This window comes from Myotis nattereri (assembly GCF_964212035.1).
Source record: "Myotis nattereri genome assembly, chromosome: 4".
Lineage (NCBI taxonomy): Eukaryota > Metazoa > Chordata > Mammalia > Chiroptera > Vespertilionidae > Myotis > Myotis nattereri.
The window spans coordinates 82,164,683-82,189,907 of NC_138079.1; the positions used below are offsets into that span (position 1 = coordinate 82,164,683).

The window sequence follows — 25,225 nt, forward strand, 5'->3', positions numbered from 1 at the left end:
GCCCCGCCCCGCCCCGCCCCCGCCGGGGCTGTGGGACCAAATGATGGACAGACCTCCAGGCCGGTCACCGCGCGCCTTGCGGCCGCAGTGCTCGGGCGGGCAGGGCGCGCCGGGGCTTCGGAAAGGCCGGGGGGGCGGGGAAGCCTTTGGAGGGGCGGGGCCTCGGAGAGTAGCAGCGCTCCCAGCCAATGAGAGGCGGGAGCCGTCCCGTTAGCGCCGGATCCCGGCGGGTCGGGCGGGGCGGACGGCGCCGTGGGGATCCCGGGGCGGTCGAGGGTCCCAGACTCCGCTCCGCGAGGCAACATGGACCGGATGGCCAGCTCCATGAAGCAGGTGCCCAACCCCCTGCCCAAAGTGCTGAGCCGGCGCGGGGTCGGAGCGGGGATGGAGGCGGCGGAACGGGAGAGTTTCGAGCGGACTCAGGTGAGGACGGGGGATCCCGGGGCGTGAGCGGCGGGGGCATCCCGAGAGCGCGGTGAGCCGTGGGGGCTTTGAAGGAAGTAGGGGTCTTCCAGGCCAAGGGGAGGACGGGGCCGGGAGAGGGGGGCATCTCGTGCGCGGGTCCAGGCGACCCGGGAAAGTTGGGGACCGGGACCGGGCATCCCCGCTGGCCTGGGGGAAAGGGCGGGGCGGCTCCGAGGAGCTAGCGGGACCCATGCGGCGCAGCAGAGGGGGAGGTCCCGGCGGGGCTGTGCGGGGGTCACCGGGGCGGCGACAGGGGGAAGAACCGAAAAGCGACGGCTGGAAGGAGTGCCCCTAAGGCAGGGGAGTGCTTTGGGGAGCCACTTGGAGACGCAAGTGGGTGCTGGGTTGGAGATGTGGAGGGTCGGGAGCTTCTCCTTCCCTCTCCATCGCTTCTCAGTTGCATTGACCTCCCCCCACCCCTAGTGCTCCCTTCCTCGTGCCTCCTGCTTGGCTCACACCACCCCCAGCTGTCGGCCCTCGGAGGCTGGGCCGAAGGGGTCTGAGCGAGAGAAGGAATGTAGGAAATGCGAAGTGTGGCCGAGCTTGGAAAGTGACCGGGGGCTGGAGGAGGGGGCGGCCAGGGGCAGGAATGGAGGTGCTGGTAGGATGAGCCAGCTGCCCAGGGGTGCCCAGAGACCTGACTTGGGGTTTTGATTTTATCCCCCAAGATGTGCCTGACAGCTAATAGGCAGACTGCCCTATTGGTCCAGCCTAGCCAGGGCTGGGAGCCAAAATGCCTCTATCATCAACAAAAAGCCACAATCCATTTTTACCTCAGAGTTTTAATGCCTGGTGTATTGATTTGACTGAATCAAGCTGGCGTGTTTATAGTGTTCACCAGTTCGTTTGTATGCAAACTCTGGTTCAAAGGGTGCAGCCCTTCTTTTAATCCCAGTGCCAAAGCTGTATGGGCAGATTGGTCCTCCCTCCTCTCGGAGTGGAACCTTTGAAGAGCCAGCTGGTCCTCCACTGCCAGAGGCTGGTTCCCCTGCTCTGTTCTGCTTTTCCCTCCAAACTTTTAGATAGAAAAGATTGTGAGGACCCGACTGAGTGTTCTGTCTGTGGACTCTTGCAAAGACTGAAAGCTTTCCACCCCAGGGACTTCATCGTCTCTCCTTTCCAGCCACCTCTGGCCACTGAAGGTGTGTCTGGGTGATGTAAAGTAGGGAGTGTCCCCTCCCTGGGTCATCCTACCCCAGGCAGGATGGGAGAGATCGCCATTCGTTTCTGCCTCCCCGGGTCCAGCTGGGTTTGTGGCTCATTCTCTGGCTTTGCGGACTGGACTGCTGAAAAGAAGGAAGCTTTCTATGCCCGTTTGCTATGGGTGTGACTGCCTCGACTAGCTGCCTGGTCACATGAGGCTTCTTGCCCCAGGAAACAGTGGATATCCTTCTTCTAATTCTTCTTTTTCTTCTTTTTTTTAAGATGGAAAAGGAAAATAAATAGGTGTTATTTTGTGATAACCTATTCCTTCTAGAGTCTCAAATAAGTAAAAAACTGGAGCAATAGAGAAATAGAATTTTGACCCATTATCTAAAGTGATGAAAATTAGGTTTGTGAAAGTTTCTACCCATGAGAGTCTAGATCAGCAGTGGGCAAACTACGGCCCGCGGGCCGGATCCGGCCTGTTTGAAATGAATAAAACTATTGAAAAAAAAGACCGTACCCTTTTATGTAATGATGTTTACTTTGAATTTATATTAGTTCACACAAACACTCCATCCATGCTTTTGTTCCGCCCCTCCAGTCCAGTTTAAGAACCCATTGTGGCCCTCGAGTCAAAAAGTTTGCCCACCCCTGGTCTAGATTATTCTGTGGAATACTTGTAAATGGCTAAATGTGTCCTAGTATTGGGGGATAGTGTGGGATTGAGGAGGTAGTCTGGAGCAGTAAAAGGGAGTTTTTCTATTAGGGGGTTGGAAAGTGAAAAAAGAGAGAGAGGGAGAGAACAACCCTAAAACTTAGCATTAGTCAACCTGCAAAAATTTATTTTGTTTAATGACTACCTATCAAATGTATTATGAGATATAAAAATAAGTTAGAAAAAAATCTTTAATGAGTTAAGAGACCATGAGAATCAGCCAAGGTGTAGTGATAATTGTAAGTAATTAGTGTTTGGCACTGTTCTGCGTACTTTATTGTATTACCGTCTTTAATCTCTACAAGAACCTATTAGGTGGGTATCAGCCACGTTTTCCAGGAGGAAATTGAGGCCCAGAGAGGTTAAGTAACCTGCCTGAAGTCACACAGCTGGAAGTGGTTCCAGCCTTTAAGCACCACCTTGTGTTGCCTCTGACTACTGGGCAGAGTACTGGCATTGGAGCTAGAAGAAGTTTGAGTTTTATGGCTGGGCATTTAGATAGGCTGTGTGGCCTCAGGCAAGTTGTCTAACCTTTCTAAGCCCCGTTTCTTTATTGTAAAACAAAGATAATACTTTATGGTGGGGTTAATTTAAATAATATGTATGAAGGCATTTTGTAAACTGCAGAGCACTATTTCAGTGATTATTACTATAATCTGACTGCAGAGATAAGACATAAGAAAGCACAGTATAAGTAATCGTGCAGGCCGTGATGAACTCTTCAGTAGAGGGACAGAAGTGTTGCTAGGTAATGTGATAATTACCAGGAGCATGTGCATAAAGCACAGGCTGTGGGGTTGGGAAGAGGTGGGGAGCCCTCACCGGAGACTGAACCCCTTTCAGCATGAGTTAGCACTTGCTGAGTAGAGGGGACGGGATGGGGATGGGGCATCCCAGGAAGGGGGGGTGGCATCAGGAAACATCTGGAGGTGAGTGTGGATGACGGGAATTGGCTGAGGTGGAGATAGGAGCACAATTGGCCACTCTTACCTGCTGCGTCATACTGTCACCATTTCTATGTTGCCCTCAGTAAACTATGAGTTTCCTGAGGCAGGACTGTGCCTTGTGTTGCCTGGGTCCTCAGATGCCTGAGGCTTGTGTTAGTGGCAAGCTGGCTATAGTCAAGGGTAGAAAATGACTGGTTAGCTCCAGTAGGTAAGCCCTGGCCTGAGCGGGTTACTCAGCTCTGGGTTTCAGGGGACAGATGTAGTTACTGGATGTTTTTCCCTCCACATTTCCTCCTGGTATGGCCTTGCCTCCTACACTCTCAGTCAGGAGCCTGCCCTATGCCCATCAGAGAACTCTGACTTCTTTGCCTGCCTTCCAGTCAGGCCAGTATTGTGGCTGTGCCCTCAGACCATCCTTGTTTGCTCACTTCTGCTAGCCCAGTGGTCGGCAAACTGCGGCTCGGCAAACCGCTGCTCGCGAGGCACATGCGGCTCTTTGGCCCCTTGAGTGTGGCTCTTCCACAAAATACCGACTTCTCTGCATGGGCCACGAAGTTTCAATTGCACTGTACGTGCGCGCCTGCACGTGGTATTTTGTGGAAGAGCCACACTCAAGGAGCCAAAGAGCTGCACGTGGCTCGCGAGCCGCGGTTTGCCGACCACAGTGCTAGCCTCTTCCAGGAAGCCTTTCCCTCCTCAACTGCCAATGTAGGACCTCAGACCCACCTGCTGCAGCCCCCATTTCCAACTAGACCCCTGGTATGTTCCCCATCCAGTCCATCACAAGCAACCTCAGGCTCTAGGGCAGCGCTTCTCAACCTGTGGGTCACGACCCCTTTAGGGGTCGAACGACCCTTTCACAGGGGTCGCCTAAGACCATCGGAAAACACATATACAATTACATATTGTTTTTGTGATTAATCAATATGCTTTAATTATGTTCAATTTGTAACAATGAAAATACATCCTGCATATCAGATATTTACGTTACGATGCATCACAGTAGCAAAATTACAGTTATGAAGTAGCAACGAAAATAATTTTATGGTTGGGGGTCACCACAACATGAGGAACTGTATTAAAGGGTCGCGGCATTAGGAAGGTTGAGAACCACTGCTCTAGGGAAATGGAAAGTTGCTCTTGTCCTCAAAATAGCTGCTGTAATAATGATCCCTTGCCTGGAGCATTTTACAGCTTATAAAGCATGTTTTGGCTATTGTTGGTTACATGGTGGTTAGGTTATTATCTCCCTCACTTTATGGATGAGAGCTTCCCCAGGGCCACCGGTTGGTGAATGAAAGGGCCAAAATTCAAACCCAGGGTTCTAGGTTCTAGGTTCCAGGTTTCGGGCCCCTTCTACCGCATTGTCCACATTGCCAATTCCAGAGGATGACTTTGGAATGGACCAGGAGGGCTGCAGCTCACAGACAAAAAAGATACCACCCTGCCTGTATTTACTTAGCCAGAAAATAGTTTTCTCTGTGGTTGTTTAGTTTTCTCCATGGTTGTTTAGTTTTTTTCCAACATCCGTTTAGAGCACTTACATGGAGGGACACAGAGATGCGTGAGATGAAGAGGCCAGCCCCGGAGATGCCCATGAGTCAGCAGGGAGGCGGAGCGGTCACTGCGGGGCCCCTCTGCATGCGGGACAGAGGGCCTGCAGCACCAGCCCCGGAGATGCCCATGAGTCAGCAGGGAGGTGGAGCGGTCACTGCGGGGCCCCTCTGCATGCGGGACAGAGGGCCTGCAGCACCAGCCCCGGAGATGCCCATGAGTCAGCAGGGAGGTGGAGCGGTCACTGCGGGGCCCCTCTGCATGCGGGACAGAGGGCCTGCAGCACCAGCCCCGGAGATGCCCATGAGTCAGCAGGGAGGTGGAGCGGTCACTGCGGGGCCCCTCTGCATGCGGGACAGAGGGCCTGCAGCACCAGCCCCGGAGATGCCCATGAGTCAGCAGGGAGGTGGAGCGGTCACTGCGGGGCCCCTCTGCATGCGGGACAGAGGGCCTGCAGCACCAGCCTCGCTGGAGTCCTTACCTGTTAGGACCTGCTGACTCAGAGGCTGCATTTCAACCAGAGCCCCCGCGGTCCTGTGCACGCTGGGATTTGAGCAGCTTTGCTCTGTGGCAGGTGAATGCTGGGATCAGAGGAGAGAGGTGGGGGCTCTGGACACACAGAGGAGCCCATAGAGCCGCGGTTCTCAACCTGTGGGTCGCGACCCCTTTGGGGGTCGAACGACCCTTTCACGGGTCGCCTAAGAGCATCAGAAAACACATATATAATTACATATTGTTTTTGTGATTAATCAATATGCTTTAATTATATTCAATATGTAATAATGAAAATACATCCTGCATTTCAGATATTTACATTACGATGCATAACAGTAGCAAAATTACAGTTATGAAGTAGCAACGAAAATAATTTTATGGTTGGGGTCACCACAACATGAGGAACTGTATTAAAGGGTCACGGCATTAGGAAGGTTGAGAACCACTGCCTTAGAGAGTAACGATGTCTTCAGGTGGAGCCAACCATAGTGTACAGGATCCTAATGAATCATGTGCTTGGGAGAGCCAGAAGATTTGGGTTCTAGAGAAGAAGAGAGAGAAACAAATACTTATTGAGGGCCTACGAGGTACTAGGAACAGGTTAGGCGATTTCTATCCATTATTCTGTTTAATAGCTTAGGCTGAGAGAGGACAAGTGACTTATCCGAGGTCACACAGTGAGTAAAGAGCGAAGCCAGGGCTGTAAAATTAGACAGCCAAGTCCTCTTCTCCACGTTTAAGTCAGCGTGTTTCTGCCACCGTGTTCATAATCTGCAGCATACAATCAACCTTTGATTCTAGTTGGCATTGAGAACGTAGACAAGACACGAACAACTTTCTTTGTGCCCATGGTTTGTACTCTTTTGGTTTCCTCCTACTCATACTACTGATAATAGCCAACATTTACCGCGCTTACTATGTGCAGTTGGTAAAGGCCTTACACAAGCCATCCCCTTTTAATTCTTGCAACAGATTTACGAATTCTAATCCCTATTTTTAAAGATGAGGAAATTGAAGCTTACGAGGGGTTAAGACCTAGTTCAAGGTTCTGAAGTAAGTGACAAAGCTGGGACTCAGACCCAGGAAAAGCAGTCCCAGAGCCTGGCCTTAACAATTCCCATCCCTGTGTCACTGCCTGGCTCCCTCCGGCTGCCTTCCTTCTTCCTCCTTCCTCCCCTTAATGGTTGGGGTCCTCAAGATGCCGTCCTCAGCCCACTTCCTCTGCCCTCACCACCATCGGATGGTTTCTGTTCTCATCTCCATGACGCCAGCTCTCCACATTTCCCTCCTGACTTCCGACCCTGAGTGACCATTTCCCATTGGACATTTCCCCCAGATAAACTACACATGCCCCAAACACATGCCTCTGATTGCCTGTGTCTGGTTCCCATCGTTTCCTTGGCATCAGTTAGTTCTGAGTTTGCCTTCCCTCTTGCCCTCACAGTCACATTCTGTTCCGTGACATTTCTCTTGTTCCTTCGCTTCTCACAGTTCCTGCCTTATTACTTGTTGTCTACATTGTTGTAATCCCATCCTCCCTGCCCCTCTCCCCCGAAGAGCCTGGTGCCTGAGGGATTGTCTCTAAAGCCCAACACTGCTTCTATAACTTCCTGTTTTCAAGTACCTTTGCTGGCTCCCCAGAGACCCTGCATGATGGGGCACCATCAGGGTCCCTAGTCCCTCTCAGGCCTTAACTTACCCCAGCTCCTTCCACTAGGCAGCCCCGTGGTCTGGTTCCTGTTAGATCATGTATTCAAGTGAGCAGGGCCCTTAGCTACTGTATGTCTCCCATTCATCCAAGCAAGCCCGCATCTTGGCTTCCCTGTTAGACTGTAAGCTCTTAGGGGCAGGGTCCAGGCCTCAGGGCCTTGCATGAGGCAGGCAATGTGGCCCGTTTGCCAAATGTGTGAACCGAAAACATTGGAAGGTCTACAGGGAGCCTGGGTACTAAGGCAGGCCCCCTCGTGCAGAGCACTTTTCCTTTGCACATTTTGGAGATTCTCCCTCTGTCTCCTTTGATTTCTTCAGTGATTAATTCTTACTAAGTTTCTGCCCTGTGTGCCATGCCTGTGCTCCCAGGGTGCCCGGGGAGCCCCTGCCCAGCGCCTGAGAGTTAGGCTGGAGAACCCATTTAAGAGAAAGCCTGCGGTCTAGAAACAGAATATGGGCTGAAGGCCATTTGTTTGAATTTCTGTAAAGTTTGGAATACTTTATTTTTATTAATTTATTTAAATATATTTTTATAGATTTCAGAGAGGAAGGGAGAGGGAGAGAGTATCATCAATCGGCTGCTTTCTGCATGCCCCACACTGGGGATCAAGGTCAAAACCCAGGCATGTACCCTGACCGGGAATCGAACTGTGACCTCCTGGTTCATAGGTGGACGCTCAACCGCTGAGCCACTCTGGGCTGGAACACTTTATAAGCATTCCTCCAAACATGGTCTGGGCTTTCTCAGGGCTTCTTTCTGCTTCAGGCGGGACCTTGCTGAACTAGAATGTATTACCAGGAAGGGAGAGTGACAGGCTTACTGTACCCAGGCACCTGGAGGTGGCTAATGGCAGTGGTGTTGTGCAAGTGCTGGAGTTTGCATCAGGGCCTGAGAGATGTTAGGGTAAGTGCAGAGGAATATGAGAGCCCTCCCCGGGAGAATATTTGGCTCTGCTACTGAATTTCTCATTTCAAAATTCAGGAGGCTGGCAAAGATTTCTGAAGGCTCTTCCAGCTATCAAATATTTTAGCTTATAAAACTCCCGTCAGCAGGCTTTCACACTGTGGAACAGGATTTGCATTTCTTCTGAGCTTTCAGCTGCTGGCTTGAAAAGTTTCCAAATGCCCCCTGTGTGTGGAATGGGACCAGTGAGGTGGGGCTCAGGAGAGGATGCTGCTGCCCCCCAGGAAGGGATGAGGCGTGGTTGTGGGGCCCAGGAGAGCAGATCCCTGGTGCCACTTGGCCACTGCAAGGGTCCCTTGTCTGTGAAGCACTGATGAGCGCCTGTTTATATTCCCCATCAGTTGGCGCACTCATTCTACTACCTCGGGACAAAGTGCTGAGGAAACCTGGGCATGGGGCAGGGAGCAGCCTGTTGCAGCGGGCAGCGGGCTGGGGGCCAGTGCTTTGCCTGCATCCAGAGGGTTGATGGCCTGGATGGATGCCCACCTCAGAAGGGAACTTGTCAGCCCCACCTCTTGGCAGGGTGGGGGCTGCTTCCTGTTTTCCTGCCCAGGCAGGCAGGGAGGAGCCCTGTTCCCAGCCGTGGGCAGTACCATTCAGGGAGAGGGTTGGGGAATGAAGGTGTCCTCTGGCTCAGACATCAGAAGAGAGACTAGGATCTGAAAGGTTGCTGCTGTTGCCTCTGCTGTCAGTGCTGTGGGACAACTCAAGGAGGGTCCAGGAAGCTAGTGTGGCTGATGGCTTCTGATTTAACAACAACTAACACTGTTTGTAGTTTATAAAGCACGATTACACATAACCTTTTTTTTAAACCACAGAGCAACCATGCAGTCGGTGATCATGGTCAGTTTTTAAATGTGGACACTGAGGCCAGAGAGCTTCAGTGACTTGCCTTAATGGCACTGAGGAAGTGGCTGATCTGAGGTTTGAACCTGGTGAGTCTAATCTCAAATTGGATACTTTCCTTTTCACATCTCCCTTTAAAGCTGAAGTGTGGTGTGGAGCTGCTAAGTTAGAAAAGATACAGAGGTTTGTTTTTTCCCCTGGGTCTTTTCCAATTGATTTATCTGGACATTTGAAGTTCCTCACAGAAGATTTTTGCAACAAACATAACCATCAAAGTGGCTGTATCCAGAATATGTAAAAACTTATAAGAAAAAAAAGAAAAAGACAACCCAATAGACAAATAGGCAGGAGGAACGTCACAAAAGAGGATTAACAAATGGTGAATAAACACATGAAAAGGTGTGCAACTTCATTAGTTACCAGGGAAATGCAAATTAAAATTACAACATGATTCACTAACTGCCCATCAGGGTAGTTGAAATACAAATGAAAAAAAACCTGCCAGTGTCAAGCGTTGGCAAAGATGTGAAGCATGAAGACGCTCATGCACTACTGCTGGGGCTCTGCAGTGAGCAGCCGCTTTGGAAAACAGTCTGGTATTATCCTCAAATTAAAGATACGCACACTCGCCCTGACCGGTTTGGCTCAGTGGATAGAGCGTCGGCCTGCGGACTGAAGAGTCCCGGGTTCGATTCCGGTCAAGGGCATGTACCTTGGTTGCGGGCACATCCCCAGTAGGGGGTGTGCAAGAGGCAGCTGATCCATGTTTCTAACTCTCTATCCCTCTCCCTTCCTCTCTGTAAAATATCAATAAAATATATTTTTAAAAAAAAGATACGCACACTCAGTAACCAGCAATTCCACTGTAGCTGAGTACTCAACAGAAATGCATGCACCAAGAACAATATTCATAATCATATTTTGTAATAGCGCCAAACTGGAAGCAATCTAAAAGTCCATTGGCCATAGACGGATAAATAAGTTGTGATATAGTCTCTTACTGGGATGCTATACAACAATGAAAATGAATAAACTATAGTTACATTCAACAACATGCATGAGTCTTACAAAAAAGGCAGGCCCAAAAGAACACCTTCTGGATTCTTCCCTTTATATCAGGTTTAAAAAGCAACGAAGCTCCAACGTGGATCACCCTAGGACAGTGATGGCGAACCTATGACACGCGAACTCATTTTTTTGGTTGATTTTTCTTTGTTAAATGGCATTTAAATATATAAAATAAATATCAAAAATATAAGTCTTTGTTTTACTATTGTTGCAAATATCAAAAAATTGATATGTGACACGGCACCAGAGTTAAGTTAGGGTTTTTCAAAATGCTGACACGCCGAGCTGAAAAGGTTTGCCATCACTGGTCTAGGAGGTCACTCGTCCTGGGGCTCTGACCAGGTGGCATCAAGGGGTGGGCATAAGGCTGTGCCCCAGGATGTACAGTCCCTTGCCACAACACTGGAGAGAAAGCCGGGCCTTGAGTCTGCGCCTGCACATCCCTACAGCTTCTCAGAGTCCTGTGGACAATGCCGGAGGAGACAAACCATGCAGGAAACATCTAGAAGAAAAAAAAAAGAAATAAAAAAAGGAAAAAATAAAATAAAGGAAAACAATTAAAAACAGGCAAAGCTAAACCAGTATTAAGGTGTGCTGCTTAAAACTGTAAGGAAAAGCCCTGACCAGTTTGGCTTAGTGGATAGAGCGTTGGCCTGCGGACTCAAGGGTCCCAGGTTCGAATCCGGTCAAGGGCATGTACCTTGATTGCGGGCACATCCCCAGTGGGGGGTGTGCAGGAGGCAGCTGATTGATGTTTCTCTCTCATCGATGTTTCTAACTCTCTATCCCTCACCCTTCCTCTCTGTAAAAAATCAATAAAATATATTTAAAAAAAAAACTTGTAAGGAATAAAGGGAATGATTACCATAAAAGTCCAGAAAAAAGATTATCCTTGGGTGCAGGGAGAGGTTAGTGATTGGGAGGGTGGGCACAGGGAGCTTCTGAGGTGCTGTCTTCAGTCTGTTTATTGGCCTGGGTGGTGGTTTATGACAATTTATTAGCTGTACAGTACATTTTTGTTTTGTGTAGTTATCTCTACTTATATTTCAAAACACAAAAGATTTTAAAAAAACAACATCTCCTCCTAGCAAATAGAAGACAATGTCTTGAGGAGGCTAAGAACCTAACACTTACATATTTGAGGTCTCTCTCAAATACAGCCTTCACTGTGAAAGCATTTCTGATGTTGCCCTAGAACTGGAAAGCTTTTGATTTATGAATCATGCATGTACAAGCATCTTCCGAGCACTGCTATAACATGCAGCCGGGAAGTGGAGGCCTATCATTAACCCGCACTGAGCATGTTGCCCTTGGCTTCCGTTCATTTGTTTCATGTCCCCCTTCCTCAGTGGCAGATGGGCTCTAGGTTTCTCACCCAGATTTTAGCCAGTTGCCCCAGCATCTAGCAGAGGGCTTTACACCAGCTAAGGCTCCGGATGTCCGTGAAATACAAAATAAATTAGGTGGTGAAAAGTTCTTGAATGAGAGAAGAAAGGGTGTCTCCAGGCTCAAAAGAAGCACATTTGAATAAAATCAAAGAACTGGGTGGTGGACTTTTGGAATACAGTTTCAAGTTTAGCTCATGTTCCAAAGATTTAGATGAAGTCATGCATAATGGAGCGATGAGGAGCCACTGTGAGAATGTAGGAACTTGGGGAATGTCACCTGTGAACATGGCAGAAATGCTAGTCTTCTCACAGTGGTTCTTTGAGGTATTTGGCCGTGTGGTCCATGGGGCCAGCCCATAATGCAGTTGTTTTATGTGTTACTATGTCTTATTCTCCTCTCATATGTCCCCTCTCCCCTTTTGGGCTGGAAGCAAATGCCTTCTCTGTTTGGTTTTCCTTGGATGTATCTTCACTGATGCTATTTCTTTCCTCCCATTTTCCATAGTCCTTCAGAAACACAGGCAGGAGCTGTGTGGTTGCTTCTCTGAGCAAGATCCAGGGCAACTTCCCCTAGAGCAGTGGTTCTCAACCTTCCTAATGCCGGGCCCTTTAATACAGTTCCTCATGTTGTGGTGAACCCCAGTTTCATTGTTACAAATTGAACATAATTAAAGCATAGTGATTAATCACAAAAACAATATGTAATTATATATGTGTTTTCCGATGGTCTTAGGTGACCCCTGTGAAAGGGTCGTTCAACCCCCAAAGGGGTCGCGACCCACAGGTTGAGAACCGCTGTCCTAGAGGAACAGGTCAGCCCAGGGCTCCACTTCTCCAGGCTTGGCACTTAGTAGACATTAAAAAAAATCTATGTTGAGTGCCTTATTCATCTTATAACCTCAGGTTCCTGGCACAGTGTCTAGCTCCGAGCAGCTCTTGATAAGGGTATGTGGAATGAAGGGTAAAGTATTTTGAATGAAGAACTGAGTGGGCATCAGCCATTTTTGGTCCCAGTTCTGAACTGTGAGCCCTGATGGGGCTGTGAATTTGGGTTCTCATGAGCACATTGGGAGCCACCAAAAAGAACCCCGAAGAGACCAGCTTTCTGACGTAACTGGGTGGTTCTCTGCAGACTTCCTATTGAATGTCAGCTCCCTGGCTCATGCTTGGAAGTGGCTTGAGATCTTCTGTTTCCTTTGAGATCCTTATTCCAGATGGGACCTTAGCAGTTACAGCCTGGGCCCATTACTGCTAATAAGAAAAACCCAACACACCTAACCTTGACCTCTTATCTCCTGCCACAAGCTTGATTATTCTCCTTTGTTCTCAGATTTTGAGAATTTCCATTTATAAGCCACCCCTGGCCATTCCAGCTGAAATTTTCCCAGTCACCCTTGACACCCCTCTAGTCTACACCCCTGCAGCTCCTCACAGAGCCCTGGTGCTGCTGTCTCCTTGATTGTTCTCCATCTCACTCTCATTCCCCCACCACTACCTCTGCCTTATTTCAGCCTTTCATCTCTAGCCTGAACTGTTTATTACATGGCTCAGCTGGCCTTCCTGCCCTCCACCTCTTGAGATCTACCCTTTCCTTGGCTGTCTGAGTTCTGTTTTGTTTTTTGTTTTTTAATCATCACCCAAGGAGTGAGGATATTTTTTCCATTGGCTTTTAGAGAGAGTGGAAGGGAGGGGGTGGGGGAGAGAAACACATCAGTTGGTTGCCTTCCACATAAAGTCCCGACCAGGGCCAGGGATTGAACCACAACTGAGGTATGTACTCTTGACCAGGAATCGAACCTGAAACCCTTTGGTCTGAGGACTGATGTTCTTACCACTGAGCAAAACCGGCCAGCGCTGAGTTCTATGTTAAAAGCACAATTGGCCCTAGCTGGTTTGGCTCAGTGGATAGAGCATTGGCGTGCAGACTGAAGGATCCCAGGTTCGATTCTGATCAAGGTCACATGCCTGGGTTGTGGGTTCGAACCTCAGTGGGGAGTGTGCAGGAGGCAGCCGATCAATGATACTTTCTCATCATTGATGTTTCTCTCTCTTTCCCCCTCCCTTCCTCTCTGAAATCAATAAAAATATTTAAAAAAACAAATAAAAGGCACAGTTGCTTCTATGACTTCATGTTTTAAAAACCTCTGTTTATTATGCATTACTCTAAACTAAAACTCAAGCTTGTTGGCATGACACAGAGCCAAACTTTGTCAACTTTAATGTCCCGCCACTCCCCGCCCCTGCAGCCCAGCCTCACCAAGCCCTTGGCGTTCTCCCAGCATAGCCCCCTGTTCCACTCCCCTGTGTTTTCCCAGGCAGTTCTCTTCTGCTTAGCATGCCTCTGCCACTGCATTCACCTTTACGCCCACCTCTGATGGCCCCTCCTCTGGGAGGTTTGCCCTTACTCTTCAGGCCAATTTATTGGATGGTAGTTCTGTGTGTTTCTCTGGTTGTCTGTCCCACACTGGACTATGAGCTTCCCTGTAGCTTAGCCTTTCTTTGTAGGCCTCCCCACACTAAGCGCAGTGTTCAACACCCAGTAGGACCTCAATAAATGTTTGTTGAATGAGCTAATGATGCATATTAAGGATGCATGTGGTTGTTACTCTAACAGAAAATGGAATAGGCACCATTCCTTCTCCAAGGCATGTGAGTGTATTTGATCTGTGTCCCATTGGACTGAAACACAAATTTTGGCAACACTGGTAGGGCAAAGGTGAGTGTGCTTTAGGAGTGGAGAGTTCAGTGGGAGGGACATATTTACAGAGAAAGACTTTTACATCCAGCCAGGTACAACCAGAGCCAGTGGACTGAGAGACAATATTTCTGATCTGTGTCCGTAGATGGGCTCATCAGTGTTCCTTCTGTGGCTCAGAAGCGTGAAATGGGATATGGTGGGCAGAATAATCACCACCAGCCCTACCCCATCAGCATATGCACCTGTTGAAGCTGTGATGCTACAAGGGACGTTGCAAATGTAATTAAGGACCTTAAGAAAGGGAGAGTAGCCTGAATTGTCTAGGTGGGCCCAATGTAATCACATAGGCCCTTTAAAGCAGAGAACCTTCCTGGCTGCAGCAGAAGAGGGATGCAGCTGAGAGAGTGCATGTGTGAGGAGTCGACATGCTGTTGCTGGCTCTGAGATGCAGGTGCCCTCCTGCAAGGACTGGAGAGAGACCTCTAGGAGCTAAGGGTGGCCTCTGGCTGACAGTCAGCAAGGGAACAGGACCTTGGATCTCCAAATACAAGGAATTAGATTATACCAATAACTGGAATGACCCCAAAAGGGGATTTTTCCTAGCACTTCTGATAGGGAGCACAGCCCCACTGACACCTTGATTTTAGCCAGTGAGACCCAGTTGGCCTTCTGACCTCCAGAACTGTGAGATGTTCCATGGGTGTTGTTTTAAGCTGCTAAATTTGCGGTGATTTGTTACGGCAGCAATAACACCTACTACAGGATGTTAGCAGGTAACGTATGCTCCGGGGCAAGAGGCCTAACGGAGCCCATGCCTCGATGCACAGACGGGCTACGCTTCTAAACCTAGAGGGACACTTACTATTTCATTTGTGCTCGTTGTGGTCATAGATGAAACGTTGGATTTCCACACTTGGCACGTATTCACAGAAGTTTTATCCTGGAAAAACAATTCAGCAGCCTATTCAAAACATTCTTTCCTGCTGGGCCCTGGAGTTTCTTGGTGCAGTTCCAAGTTTGAGGATCACAGATATAATTTACTTAACCTTAAACAAGTTTTTTTGATGAAGTACTATGCTGTCTATTTTAAAAAGTGAGTGGGAAATCCCCGCGGTACTATAGGATCATGATGGTGTCTCTGCTAGAAAGAGAGCTGACTTAAAGTCAGGAAGCAGAGGCGGGAATAATGATTAGCTTCCCCTCAGGTGGACCTGCTGTGTCCTGATACGTAGGCCCACGTGGTAGTCTGAATGCTCCAGTGTTCCTGGGCTTAGCTGCCAAGCAGCCAGCAGCTCCTGCAGCACGGGATGAAGAATCGGGAAGCCTTGTTTCTGGCATTGGCTTTTCCTTTGGCCATGCTCCCTACCCTCTATAGGTCTTCAGTCAGGGCCTGTGAAATGAGGGAGCTTGGACCAGATTGCCCCAAGGGGTTAGAGAATTGGTGGTTCTGTGACAGTGCAGTTACTGAGGTAGCAGTCCCGTCAGGGTTGGCTGCCTTTTGATTACACCTGGCCCCTGTTATTCCAGCTTTACTGTGCTGATTCTCAGCTTCCACACTAAATTCAGGCATTCCACCCTGCCAATAATAATATTATTATTATCCCTAAGAGATCTTTCCTCCTGGCTGCACTTAGTTTTTATGGGTGTTGGTCAGATGGACCCATATCCCCCTAAAGAACTGGCCTCTCAAAGTCACTCACTCAGAAGATTTACAGGACCATTAGTTGGTCCCTTCTGCCCAGGCACCATCCTCTGCCTTGTGCTTAGGACTGCCAGGTACATCTGCACAGGCTGTGCACTCACAACATTGGAAGTGTCTTCTCATCTGTGGTAGCCTTCCTAGTGTTAGCCTATTAGCCTTAGGTTGTAGCATATCCTATATAATAAAAGGCGAATATGCAAATCGACTGAATGGCGGAACGACCGGTCACTATGACACACACTGACCACCAGGGGGCAGACGCTCAGTGCAGGAGCTGCCCTCTGGTGGTCAGTACGCTTCCACAGGGGAAACACTGCTCAGCCAGAAGCCAGACTCACAGCTGGCAAGTGCAGTGGCAATGGTGGTGGGAGCCTCTCCCACCTCCGCGGCAGCACTAAGGATGTCCAGCTTAGTGGGCCTAAGCTGGCAGTCGGACATCCCCCGAGGGCTCCCAGACTGCAAGAGGGTGCAGGCTGGGCTGAGGGACCCGGCCCCCCCACCCCCCGCCGCCAAGTGCACGATTTTGGTGCACCAGGCCTCTAGTAAAAAATATAAGGTCTAGAAAAGTTCTTTGACACTAAATCAGAAGACACATGGAATGTCTAAAATGATGCCATTATAGCAAACCTGTGGCCCAACCTACTAAACTCTATTTGACTTAGAGATGGTTGAGCTGGAAAGAATGTAAGAGATTCAAGCTAGCAGCTGCAGATGTGTGTATTTGTTGTTGTTATTATTTTGAATAAACTGAAACCTGCAACCAGGGCATAAATACTTCGGTCTTCTACCAGCCTGCTTCTTGCATTGACATTACCTCCCTGGTTTCTGTCGTTACCTGAGGTGTGACCTTTGATTCAATCTAGTTTCATAGAGGAAAGTGAGGCTTGGAAAAGAAAAATAACTTGCCCAGGCTCCATACTGCAAGTCACTGCCCAGATTTGAGGCAGACCCAGGCTGTGTCTGGGTCCACGTTGTGCTCCAAGATTCTGTAGAGGTGATGAGCGTGGGCTTTAGAGCCAGGCAGTTCACCTGCCGTGGGTCCCAGGCAAAATGCTTTCCAGAGGCACTAGCTGGCATAGGTTACTCTGAATCAATGAAGTGGAGGGCTGTTGAAAGAGCATCTAAGTACACAAACAAGCAAAAAACACCTACCTCATAGGGTTGATGAAAGGATTAAGTGACATAATAGATGAAAAATGCACAATGTATTGCCTCCCATGTAGCAAGCACTCAGAAATGTCATTCCTTATTATTATTCTCTTGCTAGTTCTTAATAACATCAGTTTGGGGCTAGTGCACTGTTTGGCACAGGATAGGTCTCCTGGTTTATCTGCTCCCGATGAGGCCTGAGTTGTGCTCTAATGAAGTGCCCACCCCCTCCAGTGAGGAACTTCTAGATGAGGACTCGCACTGGGCTTTAGGGCACTGTTTTAGAGGTGTGCAGAACCACCGGAAGAATTACCACCGGGAGATCTCAGGATGTGTTTTCCTGGGCCATGACCTGAACACACTGGCCTGCGTTTGCACAGGGCCAAGGCTAGACTGTGTGCTTGGAGGAATCTGCATTTCTGGTTCTAAGGCCCCAAGAAAGACATCATGGCACAGGCTGGATCAGAGATGACCGCTAAGATGACGGAGAGCATGCGGAGAGAATTGTCTAGGCCAGTGATCGGCAAACCGCGGCTCGCGAGCCACATGCGGCTCTTTGGCCCCTTCAGTGTGGCTCTTCCACAAAATACCACGTGCGGGCCCACACATACAGTGCGATTGAAACTGCGTGGCCCATGCGCAGAAGTTGGTTTTCGGCCTGGGCGAGTCTATCTTGAAGAAGTGGCGTTAGAAAAAGTGGGGGGTGTCGGTCCGTCTGGCGACAGGAGACGCGGCGCAGGCGGGCCGTGGGATACGCAGCGCGGGGGAGGCACGCGCGATTCATGCACGAATTCATGACTGGCTCACTCAGCACTCTCATTGTGCAGTGGTTAGTGCTAGTCGCGTCCGCAAATCGTGCGCGGGTGACCAAAGATAGACGAAACAAGTATACAAGACGAGTGTGGGTGGGAGAGTTGGAAGGGGTCGACCTCAGCGAATGTACCTCAATCAGATTGAGGACGTTTTTAGCAAAGGCCAGCTTAGGAGTACCCTAATTAAGTTAATAACAATGTACCTACCTATATAGTTTAAGTTTAAAAAATTTGGCTCTCAAAAGAAATTTCAATCATTGTACTGTTGATATTTGACTCTGTTGACTAATGAGTTTGCCGACCGCTGGTCTAGGCTGAAGCAAAGGTGCAGATGGGAGGGAAGGACACTGGCCCCAGGTCAGAACACTTGGGTTGTGACTCTGCCCGTGACTAGTTGTATGATTCTATTTTCATTAACAGTATACCTTTACATAGTTGCAGGAGTCAGTTAGTTATACAGGCCTGTTAGCAAAAACCAGCCAGCCTTCTGCTGGCCCAGCTCTTCCTCCTTCCCCAACCATTTCCTGTTCCCCAGAAACACCAGTTTCATTTCTTTAAACTGCTTTCATTATAGCCTCTATTATGAACCATTATGGAAGATAAAGATCTACCTTTCATTCCCACATGTGCTCTTCCCACCCACATGGCAAACACTTTCCCTGACCTGTCCCTAGAGTTTTAACTCTGTATCCAGTGTCAACTTGATCATGACCCTGTAAGTGCTAGGGGCAGGTGAGCCCCTACTGTACTCTGATATCTTTTCCTTCCCTGCATAAATTTTCATTAGTCCTGGAGTAATTAATTATCCTTGTTTGCTTGGGGTTCTATGTACTCATTACGTATTATTTATCTACAACTCTACATAATAGTACAGGCCCACAATCCCTAATCTGCTATTCTGAATTCCCAAAGCTCTGGAAACCTGAAGTTCTTTTCAGAACTTGACACCACGTTTGCACTTGTCTTGGCCTGTCTACTTGCAGTCTTTGTTATAGGCCCATCTTAGAATGAATGGTCATGATATGCTGCAAAGGTATTACTATGTTTGAATAGAGGGTGTTTCCTAGACCCCAAAATTCTAATCTCAGACACACTTGTCTCAAGAGTTTGGAATAAAGGGCTGCACCCCGGATTATCTCCTCCATTGTGTTGTTGGGAGAATTTGAATAAGCTATCTTATGTATACAAGATGAGGCACTATGCCAGGCAAATAGTAGGAACTCAACAAATGTTAGCTGTTATTCTTATTGTTCATTCATTGACTTTAGAATCACACTAGTAGGACTAGGAATGATTAGATTAAATATCCAAGTCCAGCTTCCTATATTTATTTAAAGTCACATGAAGTATTTTAAATTAGATTCGAAGTAACAGTTTGGTGTGGAATAGAAGAATCCAAAGACATAACTGGGTTCAAATCCTGTTTGTGCTACTTACCACCTCTGTGACCTTGGGCAAATGCCTCGATTTTTTTGCCTCAGTCTTCCTAGCTGTATAACGGGGAGTAACAAAACTGTCTTGTGGATTGCCCTGAGGATCCAGAGAAACTCAAGAAGGTAGTGCATCAAAATAAATGACTCCTGCCAAGGCACACTGAGTTGGGCAGGTCACATATGTGGTTTTCTTGCCAAAATTGCATAACCTCAGCTAATCACAACAAAACACATAAACCCAAATTGAAGTATGTTCTACAAAATAATTGGCCAGTGCCCTTCAAAAATGTCAAGGTCAGGAAAGACCAGGGAAGACTATGGAGCTGTCACAGACTGGGGGAGACTAAGGAAATGTGATAATTCATACAAGGTGGGGATCCTGGGCTGGATTCTGGAACAGACAGCAAACAGTAGTGGGACAACTGGAGAAATCCTAATGAATTCTGTAGTACAATTAATAGTATTGTGCCAAGGTTAATTTCTTCATTTTGATGACTTTCCTACAGTTACGTAAGATGTTAGTTAATATAAATGGAGGTTGGGCAAAGATGTACGGGAACTCTGTACTATTTTTGCAATTCTTCCGAAAGTCTAAAATTATCTCCAATTAGAATGCTAAAAAAAAAAAAAAAAGAATGGCATGTTGCTTGGCAAACCTTAGTCACAACTAAGTAAATGTGCATTCCCTTGCTCCCTTGGGTCATCCTGGGGACACTGGAGACCCACACACAGAGGGACAGGATGGCGGTTCTGAGGAGGGAAAGTATGACTAGTCCAGGCGGCATCAGAGGAGGCAGAAGGTCTGGTGACTGTTCCGAAGAGGAGCTGCCTCGTGTGGCCAGGCGTGGAGGCAGAAACAGAGCAGGGCCTTGTGTGCAGGCTAGCGGACACACTCTGTCAGCCCCCACCTGTTGCAGTGGGCCTGGGACTCAGAGTTAAGCCCTGAGTGTAGCCAGACAGTCTTAGCTCCTGCTCCACTTTTTTAAAAAAGTATATATGTTTTTATTGATTTTAGAGAGAAAAGGAAAGGGAGAGAGAGATAGGAACCTGGATGAGAGAGAAACAATGATAGGCTGCCTCCTGCACGCTCTCTACTGGGGTTTGAGCCCGCAACGCGGGCATGTACCCTGACCAGGAATCGAACCGTTGACCTCCCGGTTCATAAGTTGATGCTCAACCACTGAGCAACACCTGCCAGGCTCCACTTTTGTTATTATTATCTTGTGGGGACCTTGGGAAAGTTGCTCATGTGTAGTAGGGGATAATGTACTGACATCTGGGCTCAATGAGTGGGTTGAATGAGAGGGTCCAGAGCAGAAGCCGATACTGACTGTTACTTCCTCTCCAGTGAAAGTCTTCCAGCGGAAGTGCCCACCACCCTCCAGGTTCCCCACAGCATTCGCTTTGTGTCCCTCCAAAGGTCCTGTCTAGGGAAGGCCTTCCAGTCCCAGGGTTTGTGTTTCTTGATTGCCCATGACCTAGAGCTCTTACTATATAGACCACAGGGATTTGCCTAGAGGGAAATGTGCAGATGTGGTGAGTGAATGAATGAGTGACTAGAGAATGGAGTGTGTGAGTGGGTGGGTGAGTAAATGTGTGAGTGAGTAACTGGTGCCTTCTCCTGCCACATATCATACCACATATGATTTTTGGCTCAAATAGTTACCTTATGTCAATCTGTTCTCCGGGATGAATTTGGAAGCATTCCGACCAGACATACCCTCCTATTATGACTTTTCTCCCCCTCTCGAATGCTCGTCACTTATCCGGAAAAAGCAAGTTAACTCCTTTTCTGACAATGTTTGAACATCGCACGCTTTAGAGCTGTTTGTCAGTGCTTCAGAATTCTCTGGGCCTCTCTCCTAGTTGCTGAGAACTTTTTGCCACAGGAAATCAGGCTCATTTTAAGGGCCAAACAGTCACTAAATATAGCCTCCCGGCAGAGATATTTAAAGAGCTGTGTTGATGATGTTATGTCTGAACAGAGAGGCAGGGGGAAGAAAGTACTTTTTTTTTGAAAAAAAGAGTGAAGTTGCACCAGATTTTCTGTAGGTCCGCAGGGAGCAGAGCAATGGTGTGAGGTCAGTGTCTTCATTATGGAATCACCGGATGTTCGTCACCAGTTTGAGGCTTGGGTTTAGATTTTTTTTTTTTTTTTGGTCAGGGAGTCATTTCTTGATAATCCCTTCTCATCTCTATTTAAACATGCTTCCTGCCCTAGAGAGTGACCTTGACCAGTGTGCCCTCCCCACGAAGGCTGGGAGAGCTATGCTCAGGAGCCTGTCAGTGAGAGCTGCTTTCCCCCAGCCCCAGGACCAGCAGTGGCCGAGGGGGGAGTACCATCATTTTCTCTCAAGTGCTGGTTGACAAGCAGCAGGTGGTACAGTTGGAAAAAAGTGGGATGGGGCCCTTGGATCCTTACTGATGTAAAGTGATATTTGTGCCAGAGGCCAGGAAACAGTTCATGCCTCAGAGAGAGGTCTAGACTGAAATTCCACTCACCCTCATCACAGTGGCATGGATTGAGGCTTAGGGGCTTTCTACCTACTCTCTCCTCTGGCTCACTGGGTGGTGAAAATGCCAAGAGAGTAGAAAACGTTGGGAATGATGTTTTTGTTTCTCAAATGTTTCTTCTAGAACAGCATCACCAACTGGTGGTCCGCGGGCCACTGGTGGTCCGAGAGGTCCGAAAGGTTGGCGACCGCTGTTCTAGAATATAAGTAGGACTATTCTAGGAATTCTGAACTTTCTTTGGGGCTGAACTGACATCTCTTAGGAGAAGAACTTAGTAGCTCTTCCTGTAAGAAGCTCTGTGCAGTGAACTCTCTTAGTCTAAGCATACCTGAAGGTGTCTGCATTTCACCATCTTTTTCTTTCTTTTATAACCAAGATTTTATTTTCACCTGTTTTGTCCTCAGCACACAAACATATTTAATTAATGCTAGTATTAAAAACTCTATACAATGTAGCTGCACTATTTTGCTAAAGAGTTACTCAATCGCTGTTCCAGCATAATATTTGGAGACAGTTTATCCGCAAGTAGAGGACACCAGAGCTCAGGATTTTCCAATATCGCCAACTCTTAAGCCTTTTGTGAGGAATGTCCTGATAACACAGGATGTGATATCTTACGCATTATATCCACAGCACATTAACAGGTTTGGTGAAACTCCGGACCTCCCCTTGCAGGATATTGCCACAGATAGTTTGCGATGCTGATGAGGAGACAAAGACCATATAGAAGACACAGAGGCAGTAATAGTAGGGAAAAACACAAATATGAAAGATGGGCCATTTTAAATGACTCTGCCATTTGGGCTATGTGTGTTTTAGAGGATTTTTTTTTTTATTATTATGCCCTTCACAGTCTATGGAATGTTAAGTTTACATAAAACAAAACCTCCTTTAATGGAACATTCCACTAATTTCTGTTTTTACTGAAATTAATCAGCACATGATTTTCCCTCTTAAAAAGGCATTTGTACTTACTTAAAGATGTATTAAAGTACAGGATAAGGTGGGTTCCATGCTTCTTAAAAATGTTTCTGGAACTACAGAAAATTTGCATTCCTAAAATAGTTGATGAAGCTGCTTCTAAGAATTGTAGGAGAAAGGTATGTAAGAACCATCACTCAGACTGGCCTAAGATAGCTTTGTTTCCCACTGCATTGGAGCGTGAAATATCCTCATTTTTAGATTCTGGTTCTGTTGTTAAGTCATCTTTAGTCTACTTGATGATCCTCCTCTGACCATTTTCTTTTGCTTCCTTTGCCCTTTTTTCGAGACTTTTTTGATCTGAAGATTTATCCTTTCTTATTGCCTTTAAAAAGTTTTTCTTTTGCCTAAGATTCTCTTTTTTTCAAGGTCACGTTAAATGACTATTTGTTGATCTTTTGGGGTTTTCCCTTAATGCCTGCCCATTCCATAGCATTGACTTTCCATATTGTCATCTTGGGTGCAAGCAGTGACTGTGGACCCAGTGGGGTCAGGGGACATGGCCTGTGGGTACCATAGTGAGACCCTTCCCAAAGCCAGCAACCTGGACCCTCCTCCTTCCGCTACCTGAGCTGCTGAGATACAGGATGGAGGTGGAATAGCAGGTAGAACAGGATTAGGACCCTGCTGCCTTCTTGATACATAGTTGTTGTTGTTTTTCTCCAATGATATGAAGCTATTATTATATTGTCCTCAGGCATTTGACTAGTTTAATTAGTTGTTAGTCCCTTGTGGATAATCTACCTTTTCTCTCTAATGGTTTTCAGTATTCTCTGCTTTTAATCTGGTACATTATGTGCACCAGATGTCTTAGTTTATTATTCTTGGGACTTGGTTTCATTTATATTGTAATTCTGGAAAATTCTCAGCCATTATTTCTTTGATGATCACTCTGATTTTTTTCACTATTCTCCATTTTGAAAATCATAGAAAGTGTATGATGGAACTTCTCATTTTATTCAATTTCTCTATATATTTTCTATCTATTTTTCTTCCTTTTCATGCTAGGTGATTTCCTCGGATTTATCTTCCTATCCCCTAATTTTCTCTTTTGTTGCATCTAAATCTACTTTTGATTTCTAGAATGCCTACTTTTTTTTTTTTTAATTCACTTGCTCTTTTTCTACCATATCTTATTTTTTTGCTGCATGGTTTTTATTTCTTTTTTCGTCTCATTGACTATTTTAAACATTCGTATTTTGAAGTCCCTTTCAGGAGACTATTATTTATAGTTTCTCGAGTATTCGCTCTCTTTGTTAAATGTTCTCTTTGTGTAGCATTTGGTTTTCCCTGTAACTTTTGTCATTTTTGTGAGTCTCCCTTTGGTGTAGATTATATTCTGTGGGGTTCTGCATGTGCCTTGGATTATGAAGACGTCCCTGGGGACATCTTTTTATGTTTGCCTTTGTTAGGCCCTCCAGAGCTCAAGTTTTACTTGGTTTTTGAGAACGAGGGTTCCGAATTACATGTTATTTGTTTTCCAGTTTAATCATCTATCTCCCTCCACTGCCAATGGGGACTCCATGAGCGTAGTAAGAATCTGTGTTATTTACTGTTGCGTCCTTAGCCTCCACCACCGTGCAGTGGGACAGCAATTGGTGCCAGGCTTCTCCTCTGTAGGTTAGAATGAAGCATCCATCTTATATAACAACTGCTGTTTGAAATTTTAACCCTGCTATTTTGGCTTCTGTAAACGCTTGCTTGCTTAAATAATAAGGAAAATAAGATTACTCCCATTCCAGAGAGGCCATAAACTATGCCCCAGACAGAGTTGTCAGTGCTGGCTTGAGATATGGTCTCATGGACCCTTCCCAGCATGCAGGCCTTCTTTCTCAGAAGGCCTGGAAGTCTCATTCCAAATTTGGGAGACGAAGGACTGGAAAAAGAATAAATAGAAAACGTTTCCTCCATGGTGGTGGTGGGGGAAGCCCTCAGAATTTGAAAGACACATTTTTCTCTGGGCCTGCGCAGAATTTAATAATTAAAATGTAACTCCCTTTCTCTGTGTGGCTTGTTTTTTCTCCGGTCTTCTGTAACAAGATTATTTAAACCCCTGCTACTTCTCCTCAAAATTCCTCCCAGAATCTCTCAGGAAAGAACACTGGAGATAGAGTCAAAGATCAGTGTCTCAGCTCTGGCTGGAAGGCATGTTCCCTGTGTGATCTTGGCAAACTACTTCACTTCTCCCAGTCTCCATTTTCTCATTTCTACAATGAGGACAACTGTATGTGGTGGCGTTTTTGCAAGAATGAAATGTGAATGCTCTCCTAGCCTTGGCCAGGCCACTCCCTACCAGGATTATGTAGCCCTACGAGACTTTCTCACAGACTTTCTCCTAAGCCCCTTCTGGTTGGTTTTCCTCCGATGTTGTCTGTTGTCTCTGCTGTGGCCATATTTTTTGTGACTGTATGGATGGTAAGCTCCATGTCAGCCCACCAACAAATATGTTTGAGGACTTGCTCCAAGGGACAGCTTAAAAACTAGTTTCTGCCCTCATGGAGGGTCTGCCTGGTCCCTGGAGGACAGGTATCCTGTCCTTTGCTCTGCAAAGTTCTGTCAGGGTCTGGATGAATGAGTTCGTTGGATTGCCTGCCAAGGAGAGAACCTGCCCCGAGAGCATTCAGCCTTCAGCAGATAA

General features: G+C 47.2%; 1 protein-coding gene across 1 annotated transcript in view; it reads left to right on the forward strand.

The window, feature by feature from the left end:
* The first annotated feature begins 245 nt into the window (after nt 1-245).
* Nucleotides 246-25,225, forward strand: part of HIP1 (huntingtin interacting protein 1) — a 133,622-nt gene continuing 108,642 nt past the window's right edge. The window contains exon 1 of the mRNA XM_081090432.1: nt 246-423. Within this exon, the coding sequence (XP_080946558.1) occupies nt 304-423 (120 nt within the window). The 5' untranslated portion in view covers nt 246-303. The remainder of the gene's footprint in view (nt 424-25,225) is intronic.